The 19,090-nt window shown below is 54.9% G+C and overlaps 1 protein-coding gene across 2 annotated transcripts; it reads right to left on the bottom strand.

Moving 5' to 3' along the window:
• Nucleotides 1-5,570: 5,570 nt before the first annotated feature.
• Nucleotides 5,571-18,551, bottom strand: ST3GAL2 (ST3 beta-galactoside alpha-2,3-sialyltransferase 2). Of its 2 annotated transcripts, none has more exons than XM_084214978.1 (8): nt 18,463-18,551; nt 10,314-10,571; nt 9,799-10,224; nt 9,491-9,684; nt 9,070-9,249; nt 8,844-8,889; nt 8,575-8,694; nt 5,571-8,297 (listed from the first exon to the last, which is right to left on the bottom strand). In XM_084214978.1, exons 3-8 carry the CDS (start codon nt 10,129-10,131, stop codon nt 8,124-8,126), a joined length of 1,047 nt encoding a protein of 348 aa, XP_084071104.1. In that variant the 5' UTR covers nt 10,132-10,224; nt 10,314-10,571; nt 18,463-18,551; the 3' UTR covers nt 5,571-8,123. The 2 variants fall into 2 exon arrangements, with proteins under 2 accessions (XP_084071104.1, XP_084071103.1); XM_084214977.1 differs by lacking the exon at nt 18,463-18,551 and adding an exon at nt 10,744-11,438.
• Between the last annotated feature and the right edge of the window lie 539 nt (nt 18,552-19,090).

The following is a 19,090-nucleotide window of genomic DNA, read 5'->3' as shown; positions in this document are numbered from 1 at the left end:
GCTGCTGTAGGCGAGATTCCGCCTGCCTGTCATTTCTGCCAAATTCCCCTATTATTGCTCTCTGAACTGAAATTTTGCCTGGTATGTTGGAATTAATCACTTAAATGAAAGGTTCATAAAGCATCTAATAGCAGTTTAAACTCTATAATTACTTCTTGCATATCTTTTCTGCTTAGAGAGATACCATGATCCCATTGTTCCCATGCTGGGCGTGTGTACCAAGGAGGACCTTGGTCCTTCTCTGTTGGTTTTATGGGACACTGCTTCGCCTTCCTTATCCATGGAAACAGGCATTCAACCAAAGAAAGAGTTTTGTATGTGATATTTAGGATGTGGAGTAGCCCTTCTGTTTAGGGTTCTTAGAGCTTCTTAGAGCAGCCCTTCTGCTTAGGGTTTATTGACCATCTGTTGTGGCTGAGTAAGGCATGATACTCCTTCAGGAGAAGGCAAAGTATAGGGCCAAGGTGTGCTGAAGTTTTTATTGAAACTACTGAAGAGAGATTTTAGCTTGAGCTGTTCAGTTCTCTGCAGAGTTAGAATTAGTTGAGACCAAACTGGAAAGCTAGGAGCGTGCTGTCCTTTACCAACCACTCATTCCAGCTGCATTATATTCTTCCTGTGATTATTTTTCCTTTTCCCTAATTTAATGGAACCTGCTCATTCCTCAGGCAACTTTTCATATGCGGATGTCTCTTCTCTAGCAGTTCTGACAGTAAAATTGTGTTTTATGAGCTACTTTTGTCATTATGTCTGCTAAAGTTTATTTTATGTCTGAAAGGTTTATTTTATGTCTAGATCTATTGACTTTTCCATACCAAAAATAGAGAGTGGAAATAGTTTTCCACCATGATGGTAGATATAGCAACACTTTGTGTAACACTGTGTTTGCTGTTTGAGACTTGGGTGGTTTGGTAATTGTCAGTCTTACAGCTCATTAACGCCTACTCCGACCTTCCCTGCTATGAATTCTCTTCTTATTTTATATCAGAACCTGAGAGGTCTTTAATTGCTGCTCAGGCATAGTCGATTTAATTTCTGGTGTAGCTATTTTTAAACTTACAATGTAAAGAATAGTTTGCCTTTACCAACTTGAACACCTGTCAAGAGGACAATTGGATCACGTTTTAAAATAGTGATACCGAGTTGGAGGAAGATCCTTCTAGCGTAGTGTTTTCATCTTGAGGTATTAAGCAGTGATGTAAGACTCTAATCCCTTTATCTGATGATTAAAGTAGAGTGCCTAAAAAAAGAACAACTAAATCTGTTAAAGAGTTACTACCTTTAGTATAGCTTCAAATTAGAAAATTAAAAATCAGATCTTCGAAGCTGCTGTAGCATAGTGTTTACATCTAAGATGGTAAATAACAGGAACTGTAAAACTCTACATCCTGATTCTCATCATTAAAACTGTCTTAAAATGCTTTTTGCTAAAAAAGGTGGTTTGTTCTCATTCTGCACAGTAATACTATGGACCTTGGATTGGGAAACACAAAAATAGCATCTCTCTCTGTGGCAGTAGAAGGGGAAATGGCCTCATTCTGTGCTGCAGCAGCAGCTGCAGGTCTGCTCTCTACACCTCGTGTATCAGTCACAGGGTTGTTACCATTTCTCTGAGTCTCACTGTCCAGAATGGGAACAGCCCTGTAGATTCTGTTCATAGAGGCATCTTTGCAGGGAAGGTAGCCAGTAAATCCATCTAAATATGCATCCATGGGAAGGGCTCGCTTGCCCAAGTGCCATCAGGGGAACTTAGGGAAGACATAGTGATTCCTTCCATTAAATGATTTTTACAGAGATATTATATTGTCTTAACCTTGCTGTGCCCCTTCCTAAGTTATCCTGTTTTGTTAGACCTTGAGTGAATAATGCAAGGCTTGAGTAAAACTGGTACGAGAAAAGCAGGAGTATATGGTTCATATTTAACATGAAGATAAAATTAATAGTCTATTTCTAGAATTATGTTTTCTGTTTCAGGAGGATGTGTTACAGTCATTTTCACATCTGTCTTTGCCAGATTTAGTTTCTATTTGTTTTCTCTAGTATCTAGATTTGATAGGCCTTGCTGGACAGTTTCTTATTTTGTGGAAATGAAGGGAGGTTGTGTAAAACTTCCACTGCATCTCCACATCTTGGTGTAAGCTTGGATTCCTCCTTTCTCCTGTTGCATTTCAGTTGCCATTGATCATGTTGCTTTTCCTATGCCACCTCCAAACTCTGCTGCTGTAGAATTTCTCATGCACAAGGTTCTTCTCTTCCTTCTACCTGATGCTTTGTCATCTGAGCCAGGTTGGCCCTAGATCTGTGTCTCTGCATCAACTTAACTTATTCAACTTTTAGTGGTGCTGATACCAACATCAGAATCCCAGGCAGGTTTGTGGCTGCTGTAAATCCCATCATATAACCCTCCCTTTCCCTGGGCCAGGATTTTCCCAGTTTCTGTAACACTTCTTTAGTCTCCTTCCTCAGGTGGCTGAGTGCATTAGTCCTTTTGCCATCAGAGAGTGAGGCACGGCAAAATAAAAATTGGTGGAGGGATGATGGAGTGGCTGAGCTGAGGTAGAAGGAGAAGTGCAGTAAAGGTTTGATCCTTTGCTCATTATTCAACTCCTTAAGCCCAGCCTTGGAGAGATGATCAACTTCAATTCCCAGCTCAGGGAGCATCTTCCTCTGCAGCCTTGATGCTGGACAAGTGAGAGCCCTGGCCCTAGGCAGAGTTGGCACTTGTTTCTCAGCACACATTTGCCCCTCTCATTGGGATAAAGGAGATGGTTCCACACAGGAGAAGTGGAGACTGTGTGCACTTGATTGCCTGGAGCACTTTTGTCTCCCTGGCACGTTCTTGTAGCTGTAAAGGTACAGCACTGACATCACCAACCTCATCCTTCCAGCACATTTGAACAGAATGGTGAAATTCTGGGAAGAGATCTGTAAAAATGAGGTAGCTCCCGTGTCAGGGGAATGGGGAGTTGCTTGCAAGGGCAGAAGTTGTTTTTATTTAAAACACAGCTTTTGGCTGCTGATAATGGTGAGCAAAATGTTCACAACCTTCACATTTGTCTTCCCAAACAAATTTACAATAATACTGGGTCAGAATAATTTCTGCCTATTTCGGGATGTTTTCCTGTTTTAAACTAAGTTTTCCTTAATTGATTGTTTGGATTTCTATTAAAAAAAAAAAAGGCAGTCATGGAACAAAACTCAAGAACGGTGTGGGTTGGTGTCATCTGATGACTTCAAGCTGTCACTAAAACATTTGAAAATATTCTTTGCACTTTAAACTTTCCTTCAGTATTATGGCTGCTGTATGCTTATAGCCCTTGGCATGAGTAGTCCTTGCATTTGAGAGAGGAAAAAAGAATGAATATTTATAAATGCCTTAAAGCTTTAGGTGAGGTGTCTGGGCACTAGCTGTGCCTGCCATTTGATTTCTTTCCTGGAAAGCTGTGTGCTATGTGTCCAGAGATGGTAATTTTGAGCAAGCACTGGAGGATGGTGGAAGCTGCTATTGCAGTTTGAGACTGGAATTTGTATGGAGCTAGGAGCCCTTGTGCCTGTCCAGCTGCTGGGCTGACACCTTCCTGTTTGTTCCCCCCCCCAAAATGGATTTATTCACTTTTTCCTTCTGGTGTAGTGGGTTTTCTTCTTTCTCTAAAGCAGCTTGGGCTGGTGTAGAGTACTCCGTGGGTGTCCCGTTGCATTAAAGGAAACAGAATTCTCTGCCTGAACGCTTCCCTGCTGTACCAGCTGACATTTGCAGGCAGGAGTTGGGAGAAGCGGGAGGGGAGGGGATCTGCTACCGCCTGTCGTGTTTGCTGAGATGGCTCTGAGACTTCTCATCTCCCATTTGTCTCAAAGCTGGGCTGGATTACTGATGTCAGGCTGGATTCTGGATTACAGCACAAGCCAGAGCTGCTTTGCAGGTGTGGCATGCTGGGCTGATGTTCTGTTTGAGATTCCACCTGTTTGGAATAAGGAATCTCAACAAAGAGGAGCAGGGGGTTATAATGAGGAAAGTGTTCACATTAATATTTACTGATTTATTAATACTAGTAACAGTTGATCTTCCCACACAGATCCTTGACACTGCTATAAGCAGAGCAGATACTTGGGAGTTGTCAGCCATCCCAGCTAGGATCTGATCCATTTTGTGTGCTTTGGAGGAAAAACTGTGCTGTTGCCTTTCACCATGGCACCACTAAGGTTTTTTCCATGCTAAAATTCCCTCCTTTTCCCACAGTGGGATAGATCTCACTTCTTCCAGTATAACCAGAGGCAGATTAGTATCTCTGAAGTCCTCGACAGGTTCTCCTGGTCAGGCTTGCAGCAGAGCACTTATCCAACCCCCCCTTCATGCTTTTGTCTCCTGAGACCAGGTTTTAAAAGGACTGGGAAGATTTCTGATGCATGCTGCTGCTGGAATTTTAAGAACAACTGAAGTTTGAGCCTGTGAAAACACTCTTCTAGTGCCTTATGTTTGTGACTGCTGTGCAATGGATGTAGCTGAGGTGGGACAGAGCAAGGAGCAATGTCAGCAGCATGGTTCCCCATCCACTACGGCTGTTCCGCTCTGCCCTCGCAGGGCCTTGGCAAGCAGGTGCCAGCAGGTTGTCTCCAGCAGTACAAGGAGACCCTTTAATCCCTTTGCAGTGTGGGGTCAGAGAAGGCTCATGCCAGGTACTCTTCCTTCGAGGGAAACAGTGTTCTCACCTCTGCTGAGTTTGGATTTGGAGGGGTTTAGGAGAGACAAAGCTGCTCTGATTGCCAGAGCCTGTGGCAGAGGACATGGACAGTTGTTCCCAAGCGCACAAGTCAGGGTGAGTTTGCTGCTCTCCACTGAGGCCATGTTGTCATGTATGCTGTATTTATATCATGCTTGATTTCATTTCATATTTTGGTTGGCTTAAATGTTGCTAGGTTTGTATATTAATAAAGAGGCATTTTAACTACTTCTGAATTTTGCCGTTAGTTATGCAAGACCCTCGTGTGTCAGAATCTAAATGCCCCTGGTTGTCTGAGTGGGATCCTGCAGGGACACTAGGCTTGTTGAATGGTCCAGCCCTGGGAGCTGGAGTGAGTTTGGGGCCTGCTGCATCACCCTGGGGAAGTCCCTTCCCTGCCTCTGCCTCTATTCACATTCAAAATTATGTCCTTCAGGTCATTCCCTCTGCTGTGGTGGGGCTCAGGGACACAGGCTGCATGGGACCCGAGCCTCTGTTTTAGGGTCCAGGGTGACTGGGACATGGATGTGGGGTCTGGGTGAGCAGTGGCATCACCAGCTGCTGGGCTCAGGCTGGAGGGGTTGTGCTGAGGCTCTGCTGCTGGGCACCCAGGCTGGCACGGGGCCAGGTCCTTTCCCTGCGCCAGAGAGGGGATGTTAACCACAGCTGGGGGCTGGTGTCTGGCCCAGGAGAGGAGGGGAGAGCCGAGAATCTTCATGGCCCAGCAACCCTCTCATTCCCTTTCCCTTCTCTCCTGACCCCACTGATGCCCAGGTTTGGGTGCAGGCAAAGGCACAGTAGACAGGGCTATCAGAAGAAAACCACCAAGTAGATTTGATGCATTATTTTTATTGACTTTAAAAAAACCAGTTGGTTTAAGACAGTTGTGTGCAGAAGTACCCATGTACACAGAGGCTACGGGCAGAGCTGCCTGCCTTGCTCCTGCCCTAGCTCGGAGCACTGGTCTCTCCCTCTCCCAGTGGGGCAGGAGGTGCTCGGATCAGGTGCTGTGTGATGCAGACAGCCTCTGCCAGGTGGGCCAGCCCGGGCACCTCCTCCCTGCCTGCCCCCTGCCCGCAGCCTGTGCCTACAGCTCCTCTATGTACAGTACAGTGGTGCGCCGGCCGTGCAGCACGCGCCTGCCTGCGGCCGCCCTGCCAGGGAGACACGAGTGGTCGCGAGTCCTAGTGGGACAGCTTAAATAAAAAATAATAATAATATAATAATAATTAAAATAACAGAGAAAAGGGGAGCAGGGGAAGGAAGTTAGCAAAAAAAAAAAAAAAAATACTGTCAGGGCAGCCTGGAGAGCCGCAAGCATGCCTGATGCTGGATGCCAGTACTGTGCTGCTGGAGAGTTTTGGTACCTGGGTTTGGTACCCAGCGTCACCACTCACCATGTGATTGTCAGGCCTGGCCCTGCTCAGCTGCAACAGGAGCTGGTCCAGCCACGTCACACTGGATTTGGCCTTTCTAGCCACCGGGGTGGTGGCCTGGATGTGTCCCTCTCTCTCAGCAGCACTGCCCAGCTAAGATCCAGTGTGGTGCGAGGAAGGAAGTGGGTACAACTGCCAGGTACATCGGCCACGTCCCTGCCGCCAGCACGGGCACAGCCAGGTGTCGCCGATGGGAGATGGTCAAGGCACTCATTGTTGCTCGTGGTTTTGTGATTTTTAATTTTCTTTCCCGTAAAAAAAGCCACAAAACAAAAAATCAGCAAAAACCACCCAGGAAGGTGGAGGGCAGGGCTTGCAGCAGCCTGTGTCCTGTGGCTCAGGGCTGCCTGCACCAGGGCAGCTCCACTTCTACAGACCAAAACCCACCACAAAACTCAGGAGTTTAAATCCCTGTGAACAGAAAAGCTGAATTTCCCCAGCCCAGAGGCTGCTGACTTGCCTGCTCCAGGTGACCAACCCACACCCTCGTGTTTCACAATTGAAAAGAAAATTCAAAAAAATAAAATAAAACCCTGAAAAACAACCAAAGCAAAGTGGAGAAACAGGTAAGAGGCTGCTACAGAAAAGCCAGATACAAAAGGGTAAAAAAATCTCCAAGCCCAAAAAACCCTACAGTGATTGTTCCTCAAATTAACTATTGCAACCAGCAAGGCAGCATGGGCAGAGCTTCCCCAGATGGGCACTGCCCCACAGCCCCTGCTCCACTCTCAGCAGTGGCTGTGCAGGCAGAGGGTCCCTCTCTGGGGGCCTTTTTCCATGGTTGCCTTTTTCTTGAGCTTTTCAGCATCTCCTAAAAAAAAAAAAACAACCACCTGATTGACCTAAAGAAAGTGGTTTTAATGACACCTCTGGGGAGGCAGTTTCCTTCAGCATCTCCCCATCCCATGTCATAGGCTGCCTGTCCAGCCCAGCAAGCTCTGGGGACCCTGAGGGCCCCAGCTGTACCAGACTGGTGTAAACCCTGGCAAAAGGAGCAAAGACTTTGGGATTTCAGCTTCTCACCAGAGCTGTTTAGAGCAACACAAAAGCAAAAGCGCAGTTCGCTCACCCACTTATCTCTGATCTGTTTCTTCCTAGCCTGAAAGCAAGGAAATCCTGTCCCCTTGACCCTGCTGCATGCCACGGCCCCTTGAGCATCCTACAACTACTTGCAGAGCTCAGCAAGAGTGACCAGGCTTGCGCTCATGGAGGTTTCTTAGCTGCCTCCTGTACAGTCATTCCTGAAATCTGTTCTACCCTTCCCCAGTCCTCAGGTAGAAGAGCAGGGATGCTGCACCCCAAAGTTGAGATTCCTCTTCCTCTCCCTGCACAGCTGTGCCAGCAGTTGCCAGCCTGCAGCAGTATCAGCAATGGTCGGCTTCCCGAAGCTTCTGGCTCCCCACCATGGATCCGTGTGCTGGGACCTGCCTCTGTGCCGGGAGCCTTCCCTGGAGAAACGACGGCATCGGGTGCCCCAGGAGGAGTAAAAGAAAAATACCAAAATAAAGGAAAAAAGAAGCAGCTGGTTCCACTGGTGAGGCTGTGCAGCCGCCACAGCTCCCTCAGCCCCCTCGGCCTGGACGTGATGCTCGAGGGGCTCCCCAGAGTCACGCGGCTTCGGGGCAGGGGGGGTTGTCTTCTTTTAAAAAGAGCAGCATTTGGTTTGACTGTAGAGAGATGCAAGGCGGCCACCCCTGCCGCCTGGTCAGTCGCTGATTGTGTTTATAAATCCTTTCTCAGCTGGGTTTCTTAATAATAATAATAATAATTAAAAAAAAGCAAAAAGTCTCCTTTAGCTCTGAACCTGATTGGCTGCTGGAGGCACCAAATGCCACCACGGTGGCTCTGTCAGCAATGCAGAACTGCGCTGCCCATACGTGCTTGTTGCCTGAGGCCACCAGGGAGTCCCTCACCCTCTGCCTCTGCAGGCAGCAGGACCTGCTGGAGCAGGGAGCCAGAGATTCAGCCCTCAGTTTCCCCGGTAAACCTCGATCTTGCTGGTTTTGGCCAGCATGTCAATGATGTGTGCCTCGAAGTCAGCATCGTGCACCCCCGTCTTCCTGAACTCCCCGGCGTAGCGGTTGTTCTCCCAGTAGTGGTGCCAGTTCCCCCGGCTGTCAGCACCGAACCCAAAGACGTTCACCTGCCATAGGAAGGGAGGGAGTGAGCCAGAACCCCCCACCAGGCTGGGACACGCTTGTCTCAGCAACCCCTGCACTGCTGGAGTGATTTTCAAAGGTGCCCATCCTTCTGCACAGCCTTCACACCCCTCAAGGGTGCCCATCACTGTGGTGTCAGGCAACCATAGTGACTGCTGCAGTTTGACCCAAAGAATCCACCTCCTTCCTTAACCCTGCAAGGTTCAGGACCTCAGCAAACCTACTCCGTGCCAGCCAGGAGCTGAAGGAGACATCACCCACCTCATCGCAGACATGGAGGGCAAAGAAGAGCACCAGCATGCCAGTGGAGGGGTAGCGCCCGTGGTGTTCTGTCCAGCGGTCGTGGATGTACTTGAAGAAGGCAGGATTGTAGATCTGCACCTGGGAGGATAGACCAGGGTGAGCACAGGAGCCCAGCCATGCTCCCTTTGGCACCAGGACCCCGTGAAGGAGCACTGGGAGCCCTGGGGAATGATGAGGCGACAGGGGCCATGACCATACAGGTGCTCCTGGCAGTGCACCCCACGTACCTTTTCTTTGTCCACACGCAGAAAAGGCTTCACAGGTGCGTATGTGCTGGGAAAAGAGTGGAGAGGCAGCTGAGTTCTTGGGGGTCCCATGCCCCCAACTCCAGCCTGAGTTGCCAAAGGGGGCTCTTGGAGGGAGGAACAAATGAAACCCCACTACTCCCAGGGGAGCTGTCCTCGAGCTAGGTGAGCCACCAGCTGGTGCTGCCAGTGCCCACTGGGTACTTACAACCTGATCTGGCCAGTGGAGAGGGCACTGGCGATCCAGAGCAGGTCCAGGGTTTTGAAGGGCACAAGCACAAAGCTGACATTGGCGGGCAGGTTCTTGGCACTCTCGGGATACATGAAGTGGTGTGTGGTCCGACCACCCACATCGCCCTCAAAGCCCACCGTGGGGGCCTGGTTCATCCTGGGGAGAGAGCAGGGAGGGTGGCACCACAGTCCCAATGCCCCCTACCTTGCAGATGACACGGGTGATCCCCATGAGAATGCTGAATGCTGCCAAGCAGCAGTTTCCCGCCCAGGGGAGAGGGCAAGGCTGGGCTCACTCCCACTCATCCCAGCACCCAGCACCTGGTGGTGCCAGCATCACCCCATGTCTCTGTGCTGCCCAGGTGGGCAGGGCCCTGGCAGTGCTCTCTGGCTCTCACCGCATCACAAAGTCGTGCCCGTCGATTTCTGGGCCGTAACCGGAGCCGCGCAGGTTGCCTGAATTGCCAACCACGGCGCAGCGGCGGCAGCGGCGCGGGTCACGGGAGCGGTACGGATCCTCGCCCGGCACAATCTGGAAGAGCTTGGTCAGGACCTCGTGGGTGTTGTGGGACTTGAACTGGGGCTGCAGCATCTGCAAGGAAGGAAGGAGGGCAGGGGGGAATCAGGCAGCGCTCCCTCCTTGGTGGAGGACAAATCTGTGCCCCCGTGCCAGAGCACACCGCGGCACTCTTGTCCCTGCGCTCACCATCCACCACCTCTGGACGTCGGGCGGTAGGTCCATGTTCTCCTTGGTCCACACTGGAGACACGGTGCCATCATAGCGCCCATCAAACCAGTCGGTGGCTCCGGGCTCCTCGGCCGGGCAGCGGCGGCAGGAGCAGCCCCGAGGGTACGGCCCCCCTTTGCTGAGCCGCTGCATCCCGGCATAGCCGGGCACCAGCTTCACCCGGTGGATGCCGCCCAGCCCGCCGGGGTCCAGGTAGGCGATGCTGTGGTGGGAGTAGGTGAAGAGGAGGGACATGACGAAGACGAGCAGGAAGGCGGTCGAGAGGAAGCAGAAGCGCAACGAGCACTTCATGGTCGTCGGGTGGCTGAGCCGGGGACGGCGCCCGCTCCGGCATAGGGCGCGGGCATAGGGCGCGGGAGGGCGTCAGCCGGCCAGCGAGGCTCCCTGCAGGAACGAGCGCTGTAACTCCCTGCGGCGGCGGTGTGGGGAGGGGGATGTAGAGCCTCCCAGGACCCACCGCACCGGGCTCCTACCTGCTGGGCTGCAGCTTTCCATCCGCGTTGTGCGGCCGCGGCGAGGGCCCCCGGTGGCTCCGCGTGCCAGGCAGGGAGCATCCGGCACAGCTCGGCGCGCCGGCCTCAGCCGCGGCACCGCGCCCCGGCGGCTCCTCCGGGTTCCGGCCCCGGATGGCGCTCAGCTGCGACGGTGCTCATCATCCCCGGGGTTTAGCTGATCCGCTGACACGCTGCCCTCAGCCGCTGGCTCGGGAACACGGCCACCACGACACCGGCCTGGAGCGGGAAGAAGGGGACGGAGCGTCAAGGAGTGGCGATCCAGACAGCAGAGGGGGGCCGCGCCGAGCAGGCGGAGGGTGCTGGGGGCTGAGGACTTTATTTCCCACTGAACGCCCTAAAATGCCTCCCAGCCCGTCCCAGGCACGGGGATGCAGGGTACGAGCCATACCCGAAGGGGACAAGCAGGCGCAGGGAGCTGGGATGCCGGCATCGCTATCCGCGCCTGGGGAACTCGCAGCAGCTCCCGGACTGTGCCCTCCCTGTCTCTGCCAGACAAAGGCTCAGCCATGAACTCGCCTCCGGAGCCGAACAAGCGGCTCCTTTCTGTAGGCTAAATTCTCCTTCTCTATCACGCCATAAGCAGCCCCTCCAAAACCCTCCTCGCCGGCTGCTGCCGCCGCCGAGACAGCCGGAAAACCGCCGGGAAACAGCCGGAAAACCGCCGGGAAACAGCCGGGAACCAGCCGCTCCGCAGCCTGACGGGCACCCCGGGCACGGACGCTGGGACTGTCCCCCCCGAGTGGCAGCGTCCCTTGGGGAAGGTCACTCGCTCGCTCGTGATCCTGGCGGGTAAAAATAGCCAGGGCAGAGGTGCGGGCGCCTGCGCCCGGGGAGGGGCGGGAGGAGCGGCCAAGCCCCCCGAGCAGGGGGGTGGGCAAAGCCAGACAGCGCTCCTTGGCCAAGTCAAAAAAAAAGAAGAAAAAAAGGCTGAAATTCCCCTTATAACCCAGTCGCTGAGCTGGAGTAGGATACAGAATCCCAGGGGTTTGGGGACATGACCTCCCCTCCAGGCCTTTTTGGGGAGAGGGTGACCCCACCCCGAGGCAAAACCCTGCAGAAGCATCACCTCCACGGCTCAGCGCTGGCCCCAATTAAGCCAGTGCCGAGGCCGGCAGCACTAATTAGGAGCTGGCAAGCACCACGATGCTTCTTCCCTAGGAAAAAAAGTCTCCTGAAAAACGCTGGCTTGCTTTCCAGGAATAGACTGCTAAGCCCCCAAAAACCTCCTTGTTGGGATGGGGGAATAACATGGACCCCAACGGCTCCCCCAGCCCATTGCACTGCCAGGCAAGGCACGGACACCTCCTGCCCAAACCATTAACCCCCTGTCAAATGTTTGTTCAAGTGGGGACAGTCTTTAAAGGAAAGAGCCAAAAACCGAAGGCACATCCCGGTTCAGGTGTTTTCCTGGGCTCTGGCAGGGAATTTTAACACGCCTACATGGCACGCACATGGCCAGTAGTGACTGCAATCAGTTCCTTGGGCTGCTGCCAGCAGAAAAAGCAGGGTGGTTGTTAAACAGAGGGTTTTTGCATTTAGGGAGTTTGGAATAAGGCCAGTAAAAAGCTATACCACCCCCCGCCCCCCAGATGCAAAACGCTGGAAAGATTCATAGGTAAAAGGCAATTTGGGGGCTTTCTTCAGCTATAATATGGCAGGGCCACCAAGCAGGATGGGCTGATCCCCCTCCCCTGCTCCCGCTGCTTACCATCCCACAGGGCTTTTTAAAGGCTAAAGGAAATGAGCTATCACGTGCTTGTGTTATTTTTGTTCCTGGTGAAAGGGGGAAAATCCCTTTCCGGCTCCCCAGCCCAGCCTGGTCCTGCCTGATACATCCCAGCCCTGACACCATCTGGAGCACAGTTTGTACGGCCCCCATCCTGGGGCCTCCTGGAGCTGCCCCCAGCCACAGAGGGGGAGGAAAACCCCTCTCCAGCCCAGCTCATGTTCGGTAAAAGAAGCCTTAAATCCCAGCGGCTGGTTTGAGTCATCATTTTCCTAGCAGGAGCTGGCAGCTATTTCCATCTGCACTGGTCCTTACAGCCCCCAGCAGGGACAGGGCACCCACACATGCAAACACACCCCAGCAATATCCATGCCCTCCATGCCCAATTCTAATCCAAGCTGCCTCCACAAACAAAACCCCCCTTGAAGGAGCTTTTTGCACCAGATTTCGATGTTTCCTTCTTAAACTAATAAGGGATTTCAGGATTTCTTCTGTGGTGAGCAAGCTTGGCAACTCATCAATGCCACTAAATACCATTCCATTCCCAATTTCATCCCCAGGATCCTAAATTGCCTCCTGAGGACCATGTACTCATCAAACACAAGTTTCTTTTTGATTGCAGGAGATAATGAAGCGAGGCTATTAAAAGGTCCTGGCAAATTGCTCTGCTGCTTTTACAGGTGGATGGTTTTTTCCAATCATATGATCTTTCATTTCAGGATGAATGCTGGAGTGATGTGACCGACAGCCCCAGGGCCTGGAGGATGCCTGCCCCTTCCCTGTCAGACAAAACACCACCTACACATCCCCACTCGGCATCTCCAGGTCTCGTTGGCTTTGTTTGATCATTTCTAAGCTATCCTGGGGTTGTTGGCATGAATTTCCATGCCAGTAAATGGCAGGGTGGGCAAAGGAAGGAGCCATCACTGGGAGATGGGATGCCACAGTGTTTGGGGCACGGAGAGAAGGGGAGTGGAGGAGCAGTGGCAGCACTGTCTGCACTGGCTGCTGCTCTTCCCAGGGATGAATGGTCTGAAAATTCTCCCAGGAGTCTTTGGGAAATGCCACCCTGTGTGACCAGGTGCTACCCATCCCATGGTCCCTGTGCAGAGACATCACTTCTGCCACCACCAAACCATTGCCTGGGTGTTAGAGTGGTGCATGGCTCTTGCAGGTGGAGGAGGGGGAAGCACACAGGGCCCCCCTTGGGCTGGATTGGCATCTCTGCCATGGGTGGAAAACCTGAGAATTAGGGTTGGGGTTTTTTGGCAGGAAAGGAGTAGATCTGAGTCGAGTCTTCTCCCACCTCCTTCAATGCCAGACAGAAACAGCGAGTGGTGACCTGTCCTTGTTTCAGGCATGACTTCAGTGAGCAGGGTTACTACAAAAAGTCATAAAACCATTCCAATTTCTTTTTGCCCACGGCCCAAGCACTGCCAGAGGTTGCAGCCCCCGGGCAGAGTGCTGAGGAGCCGTTTGCCTCCGTGGGGCCGTCAGCTCGCGTTAGCTGGGAACGGCGCGGGAACCGCCGGGGGCGGCGCGGGCAGGGCCCACCGCCCGTCCCTCTGCATCACGGGGCTCCCAAAGCCAGAGCAAGGCTTGGCGAGAAAAGTGCAGTTAATTAAGAAGGTCCTTTCCTGCTCACCCATCTAGACGGATTATATTTTCCCCCTGAATTTTTTTTCTTCCCTGGAAGCTGGATGGGAGAGGGAGCAGGGAGCAGGCCCGGTGCTGGCACAAGGATGTTTTTCCCTGCCATGGGGTGATGCCATGGAGAACTGATGGCTGGCAGTAGACAAGCACCAGGTATTACGAGAAGAAGCCAATTTCATGCATTAAGCCATCACCACATCCCAACAGCAACAAGGACCTGGTAATTCTTCATCCTTTTAATTAATCATACTCCTATCAGGCAGCTCAATCAGCTAATGGAGCCAAGTTAATTGGGTTTCCCATGTTTTAAACCCTACTTGCACCCCTGGCTGCCAATGGCAGCAATTCCAGCCTCTCCTTGTGTCTGGCCTCCAGAGGGGTTATTTCGGGCTCATCCCTCAGTGCTGGGATAGGGCCAGGAAAAAGCGTGGAGGCCAAATCTCCAGCACAGAGCTGGGATGGAGCCAGCCATGCTGAGGCCATCTCCTAAGGGATTTAGGGGCGCAGGGGAGTGCCAGAAGTGGGAAAACGGAATTGAATGCTCCCACCCTTGCTGGTAGATGGGTCTGCAGGGACTGGTCCAGCAGCATTCCAAACCCCTTGGCTGAACCACAGTGTGACCCTCAGGGAACTGCACCAGCCTGAGCAGCCTGTGCTGCTTGATGGGGCAATGCTGGGTGGGCACTCTCCCCCCAAAACTCACACTGGCAGAAGCAGCCAAGGCAGATGCCCATCCTGCAGCTCATACTCCCATTGGGACTACCCAGCCACCTGTACGAGCCTGTGTGGCTGATGTCCCTGAGCATTCTCCAGTGTCATTTCCCCCACCCTCTGCTAGCCATTCTGGGTCTCCCCAGGGGGAACAAGGGACCCTGCACTCCAGGGGTGTTGATAAGCCCAAGGCCATGCTCACAGCACGGCCTTGTCATGCTCAGCTCCCTGTGCCAAGAGCAGCAGCTCCCTCCTTGAGGCAGGACAGGCAGGGAAGAGAGTGGAAATCTCCCCTGTGATCCTGAATGCCTGCAGAACTGAGAGGCAGAGACTGCCCAGTTGCTCTGCACCTAAAACACCCACCCCAGAACCCCCAGTTTGCCTCAGTTTGCACCAACTGAAGCAGCAGCAGCTCAGGCACCCCACAGCTGGGTACCACTGAACCCCAGGTCCAGCATCACCACACCAGGTGCCACCAAGCTGAGTCCCACTGAGCAGCCAGGTTTGGCCAACCAACGCAGCAGAACAGAGGAGTCAGAGTCTGGGGCTTGCCACACACCACTGCCTGCTCCTCTCTCCCATCTTTGCCCCAGCTCCCTGTGCAAAGCCATCTGCTCCCATGGAGAGCCAGCTCCCCACTGCTGGCCACATTACTGCCTCACCCTCCCACAGCTGCAGCCTGGGGTCAGCAGGGTCTGCCTGGTTCCCCTTCCTGCCTGCTACAGCAGAGCTGCACCCCACAGACACTCCTGAACCAGCCTCCCTGCAGCCTCAGCTGCCTGTGAACACACGGCCACAGCACAGCAGCCCCACTCCCCAGGAGGGGCAGGGCCCCTGCTCTCCTGTCACCACCAGCATCCGGAGCTGCCAGCAGCACCCTGAGCCTCCCCGCCGTGGGGAAGGAACCACTTCCCCTCCACACTGCTGATGTTTTTACCAGCCTGGACCCATTAGGTTCATGCCTGATGCCTCACCAGGAAAATATGTGCAGGAGTGCAGGACAGGCGGATGCTGCAGCAGGAGGCGCCGCTGCCGGCTGTGGCCCCGTGCCCGGGGAAGGCGAGCTGGGACAGGGGGCCCTGCACTTTCCTGTCTTCCTCCCTGGATCTCACCTGCACCGAGGATCGGAGGTGGTGGAAAACCAAAGGTTCTCCTTTGGCTTCTGAGGGCTGGTTGATGGGTGCTGAACCCACAGCTGCCCTCCCTCCCTTGGGGAACAACCCAAGCTCAGAACCTCAACCTTGGCACACGCTGCGGGTGGCCCATAAAACCACCCTGGTTTGCTCTGCCTGCAGGCAGCACTGAGAGGACATTGAACTCGTTAGGGAAATTGCACCTATGAGATTTCATCGCAAGGAAGTTACGAAAGGCTCCCCAGGCCGGAGGGCATCAATCCCAGCACAGCCCAGTTACAGCCAAGAGCTCCCATTAAATGTAAAATTAGAGCAGTTCCACTGGCGAGAGCCCCTGACTTCTTTTCACAAGCTGGGGCTCTGCTCAGACACCTGGGGAGAAGGGGGAGCATTTGCAGCTTCCTAATTAGCCCAATTACTGCTGCAGATCAAAAGTCCTTTGCTGGGGACACGGTTGCACCCGGAGCAAAGTGACTGCAGCTTGTTCTTGTTCCCCAAGAGCAACTGTTGAGGGTGTTATTTCGGAACTCAAACACTGAACTATCCATCCTGTGAGGAAAAAAATCTATACATCACTCACACACACAGACACACACACACATAAATTTTTATACACATTCACCACTCATCCACGTGCAGTTTCAGGGGTATCTTTGGGAACTTTGCCTTGGAGCTGGGACCCCAATTACTTGCACTTTCCAAATAAAGCTTTTGGAAGATGCCAGCGGCAAAGAGCGCCATGAAGCCAAGTGATACTCCAGAGCTCGGTGCAGAGCCCAGCAGGGCAGGGAGAGGAGGTTCCCAGCCTCTCCCATCACATCCCAGCCCCGCGGGGTCAGGCGGGCTCTGATAAATCCTGGCTCATGAAGAAGCACTGAAGCCGGCCAAGCCACTGGAGAGCAATTAGCAGCTTGCAATCGTGCAAAAATGAAATGCAACGGGAAGAGATGAAAGTCATCGAGCTGCCGGGTCCTCGGCGTGCCAAACTGAGCGGCATCCGGCGTGCTGAGAGCCCGCAGCAAAAGCACCGAGCCTCCGTGCCATCGGAGCCTTTCCCCAAAAAGCGGCAGTTTGGAGCTTGTTTGGGCACGAAAATTCAAGCGTTCCCGCAGCATGCGGCGGCCGGGGCTCTCCCTGCCCGCTCTCCTCGCCTGCCTCCGGCGCCGGCGAGGCGTGGGCGGCGAGCGGAGCGCGCCCCGCCGTTCCCAAGAACCGCCATGAGCTCCTCGCAGGAGAGGGAAGCGCTTTGGACAGGCAGCTGCCGCACACAACCGGCAGCGGGGCCGCTGTCGCTGCCAGATGGGGACAGACGGACAGACAGACAGACAGACGGGCACGCGCGCCCCGAGGGGGGGAGGGGGTGCGGCGGGCAAGGCATCCTCCCCGCTGAGGCCGTGACTTCTGCTTGTGACAGAAGGGGAAGAAAAGGGAAGAAAGGGAAAAGCAAGCCCAAAGCGCTGAGGAACTTCCCGTTGGCGCTCACCGCCTCGGCCACGGTGTGGCCGGGGCGGCTGCTCAGGGCTGGGAAAAGGAGAGCCTTTCCTAGCAAAAAGGAGAGCCTTTTCCTAGGCAAAACTGCCTTCACCAGCTCAGAGCCTACTCGTCTTCCTGGAGGGAGGCTCAGCAAGTTTTGGGGTTTGGTGTGATTCGGTTTCCCCCAGACACGTTTTATGATTGCTGGCAGCAGGCGGGGACGCGGCCCTTCCTCCAGTCTGCGCCTGCACGCTGCCCAAGTGCCATCCTCCCCCCAGTATTCTCCTGTAGGTACGGGAAGCCCTCACTCTAGGGAAATATTTGGGAGCTATGGAATAAGTGCAGCTGGAGCCTGAGCTAACCTTGCCTTCCCCCTGTGCCAGCAGCACTGAAGCTCCCGGATTATGTGGGGACCCCTTGAATCGCCAGGCCCTGAAATACGGGCTCTGGTGTCAGTCCCTGTCTGGCAGCCTGCTTCAGTCCAGGAAACACCCTGAAACAAAGGGACAGGCACACCGATAAGATCTCACACCAGTGCCCGCCTTAGTGGTCCCACACACACAAAGAAGCAGGCAAAGGACATCCCCTGCTCGGTGACACAGTTTTCTACCCTGTCCCCAGGGATGCTCAGGCTGTTTGCGAAATCCTGGCTGCCACTGCCCATGCAATGGATGCCGTGTGTCACGCAGCCATGTGTCACACTGCTGCCGAGGGACCTTGCACACTGGCACTGGTGGGGACCGGGGCCACTCGCAGCCAGCCCTCCCACCCTGGTCCCCCGGCTCTGCCCTCAAGATGCCCGAGCACACGTCTGGAAGGGAGCAGCTCCATCAGCCCCGACAGCCCTGCTAGGGCCAGCATCCTCCCCGGGGCGAGCACATCCTGCCTGGGCAGCACCCTGGAGCTGCTCCCCGAGCTGCACACCGCGGCTGGGGCCAGCACACCCTCCCTGGGCACCGCACCGCAGGGCCGGGGCCAGCATTCCGGACGAGCGGAACCTCCTGGGTCCGAACCCAATGCAACCCGGGTGGATGCTCCCGGCAGCCAGCACCCAGCACCGGGAGCAGCACCCAGAACCCGGACCTGCACCCCGGATAGGGGACGGCACATCCTCCCAGGGCTGTTCAGCACCCACTGCACCCGGGGGGATACCCCCAGCCCCGAGACCGGCACCCAGCCCCGGGTCCAGCAACCGGGACCACCACAGCGGGGATGAACCCAACGCATCCCGTGGGGGTGCTGCCCGAGGCCAGCTCCCAGCACCGGGACCAGCCCGCAGCAGCGGGGCAGCTCCCGGGCGGGTTCCCCCGCTGCCCCCCGCTTTCCCCGCCGCCTCCCCGGGACCGGCATCCCGAGCCGAGCCGGGCCGTGCCCGCATCCCCCGCCTCGGGCCCGCTCTCCGCCGCGGTACCTGGCTCAGCTCCGGCATGGCCCCGCCGCCGGGCTCACCCGGGCCCCGCCGCCACCGCCCTCCGCGCCGTGCGGAGCCGTGCCGCGCCGTGCCGCGCGGGGCGGGGGGGAAGGGGGGACGGACGGGCCCGGCAGGCTGGGAGATGTAGTCCTGGGCCGCCCGGCGGGGCTTGTGGGACTTGTAGGAGGCGAGCGGGGCCGCCTGCGCCCACTCTCCCACCGGCATCTCAGGAATCTACCCCGGTGCCCAGCCCGGGACTCACCCCGGAAAATCGGCATCCCCCAGCCCGGTGCCCAGCATCGGATCCCCGGTACTCAGCCACCAGGATTCACCTCGGTACCCACCCGGCGCATCGGCAGCCCCCTGAACACCCCCGGTACCCAATGCGATACCCAGCTCGGTACCCATCCCAGTACCCACCCGGCGCACCGGCATCTCCGGACAGCGGCACCCCGGCACCATCCCCCGTTATCCATCCCGCTATCCACCCGGCGCGCCCGCACCTGCCGCTACCCTCTCTGGTACCCACCCCGGGACGCACCCCGGAACGCACCAGTGCATCGACACCCCCCGGTACCCACCCGGTACCGATCGCACCCCAGCACCCACCCTGACAACCCACCGGGAA

This window comes from Fringilla coelebs (assembly GCF_963513975.1).
Source record: "Fringilla coelebs genome assembly, chromosome: 14".
Lineage (NCBI taxonomy): Eukaryota > Metazoa > Chordata > Aves > Passeriformes > Fringillidae > Fringilla > Fringilla coelebs.
Note: the sequence above shows the minus strand (reverse complement) of the source record. Positions and strands in the feature narration are given on the sequence as shown.

Excerpts from the sequence above, each read along its gene's own strand:
- ST3GAL2 (XM_084214978.1), bottom strand. The coding sequence starts at position 10,131 with ATGAAGTGCTCGTTGCGCTTCTGCTTCCTCTCGACCGCCTTCCTGCTC. Across the intron at positions 9,685-9,798 it reads ACGTCCAGAGGTGGTGGATG|ATGCTGCAGCCCCAGTTCAA; the intron begins GTGAGCGCAGGG and ends CCTTCCTTGCAG. Across the intron at positions 9,250-9,490 it reads GGGCACGACTTTGTGATGCG|GATGAACCAGGCCCCCACGG; the intron begins GTGAGAGCCAGA and ends CTCTCTCCCCAG.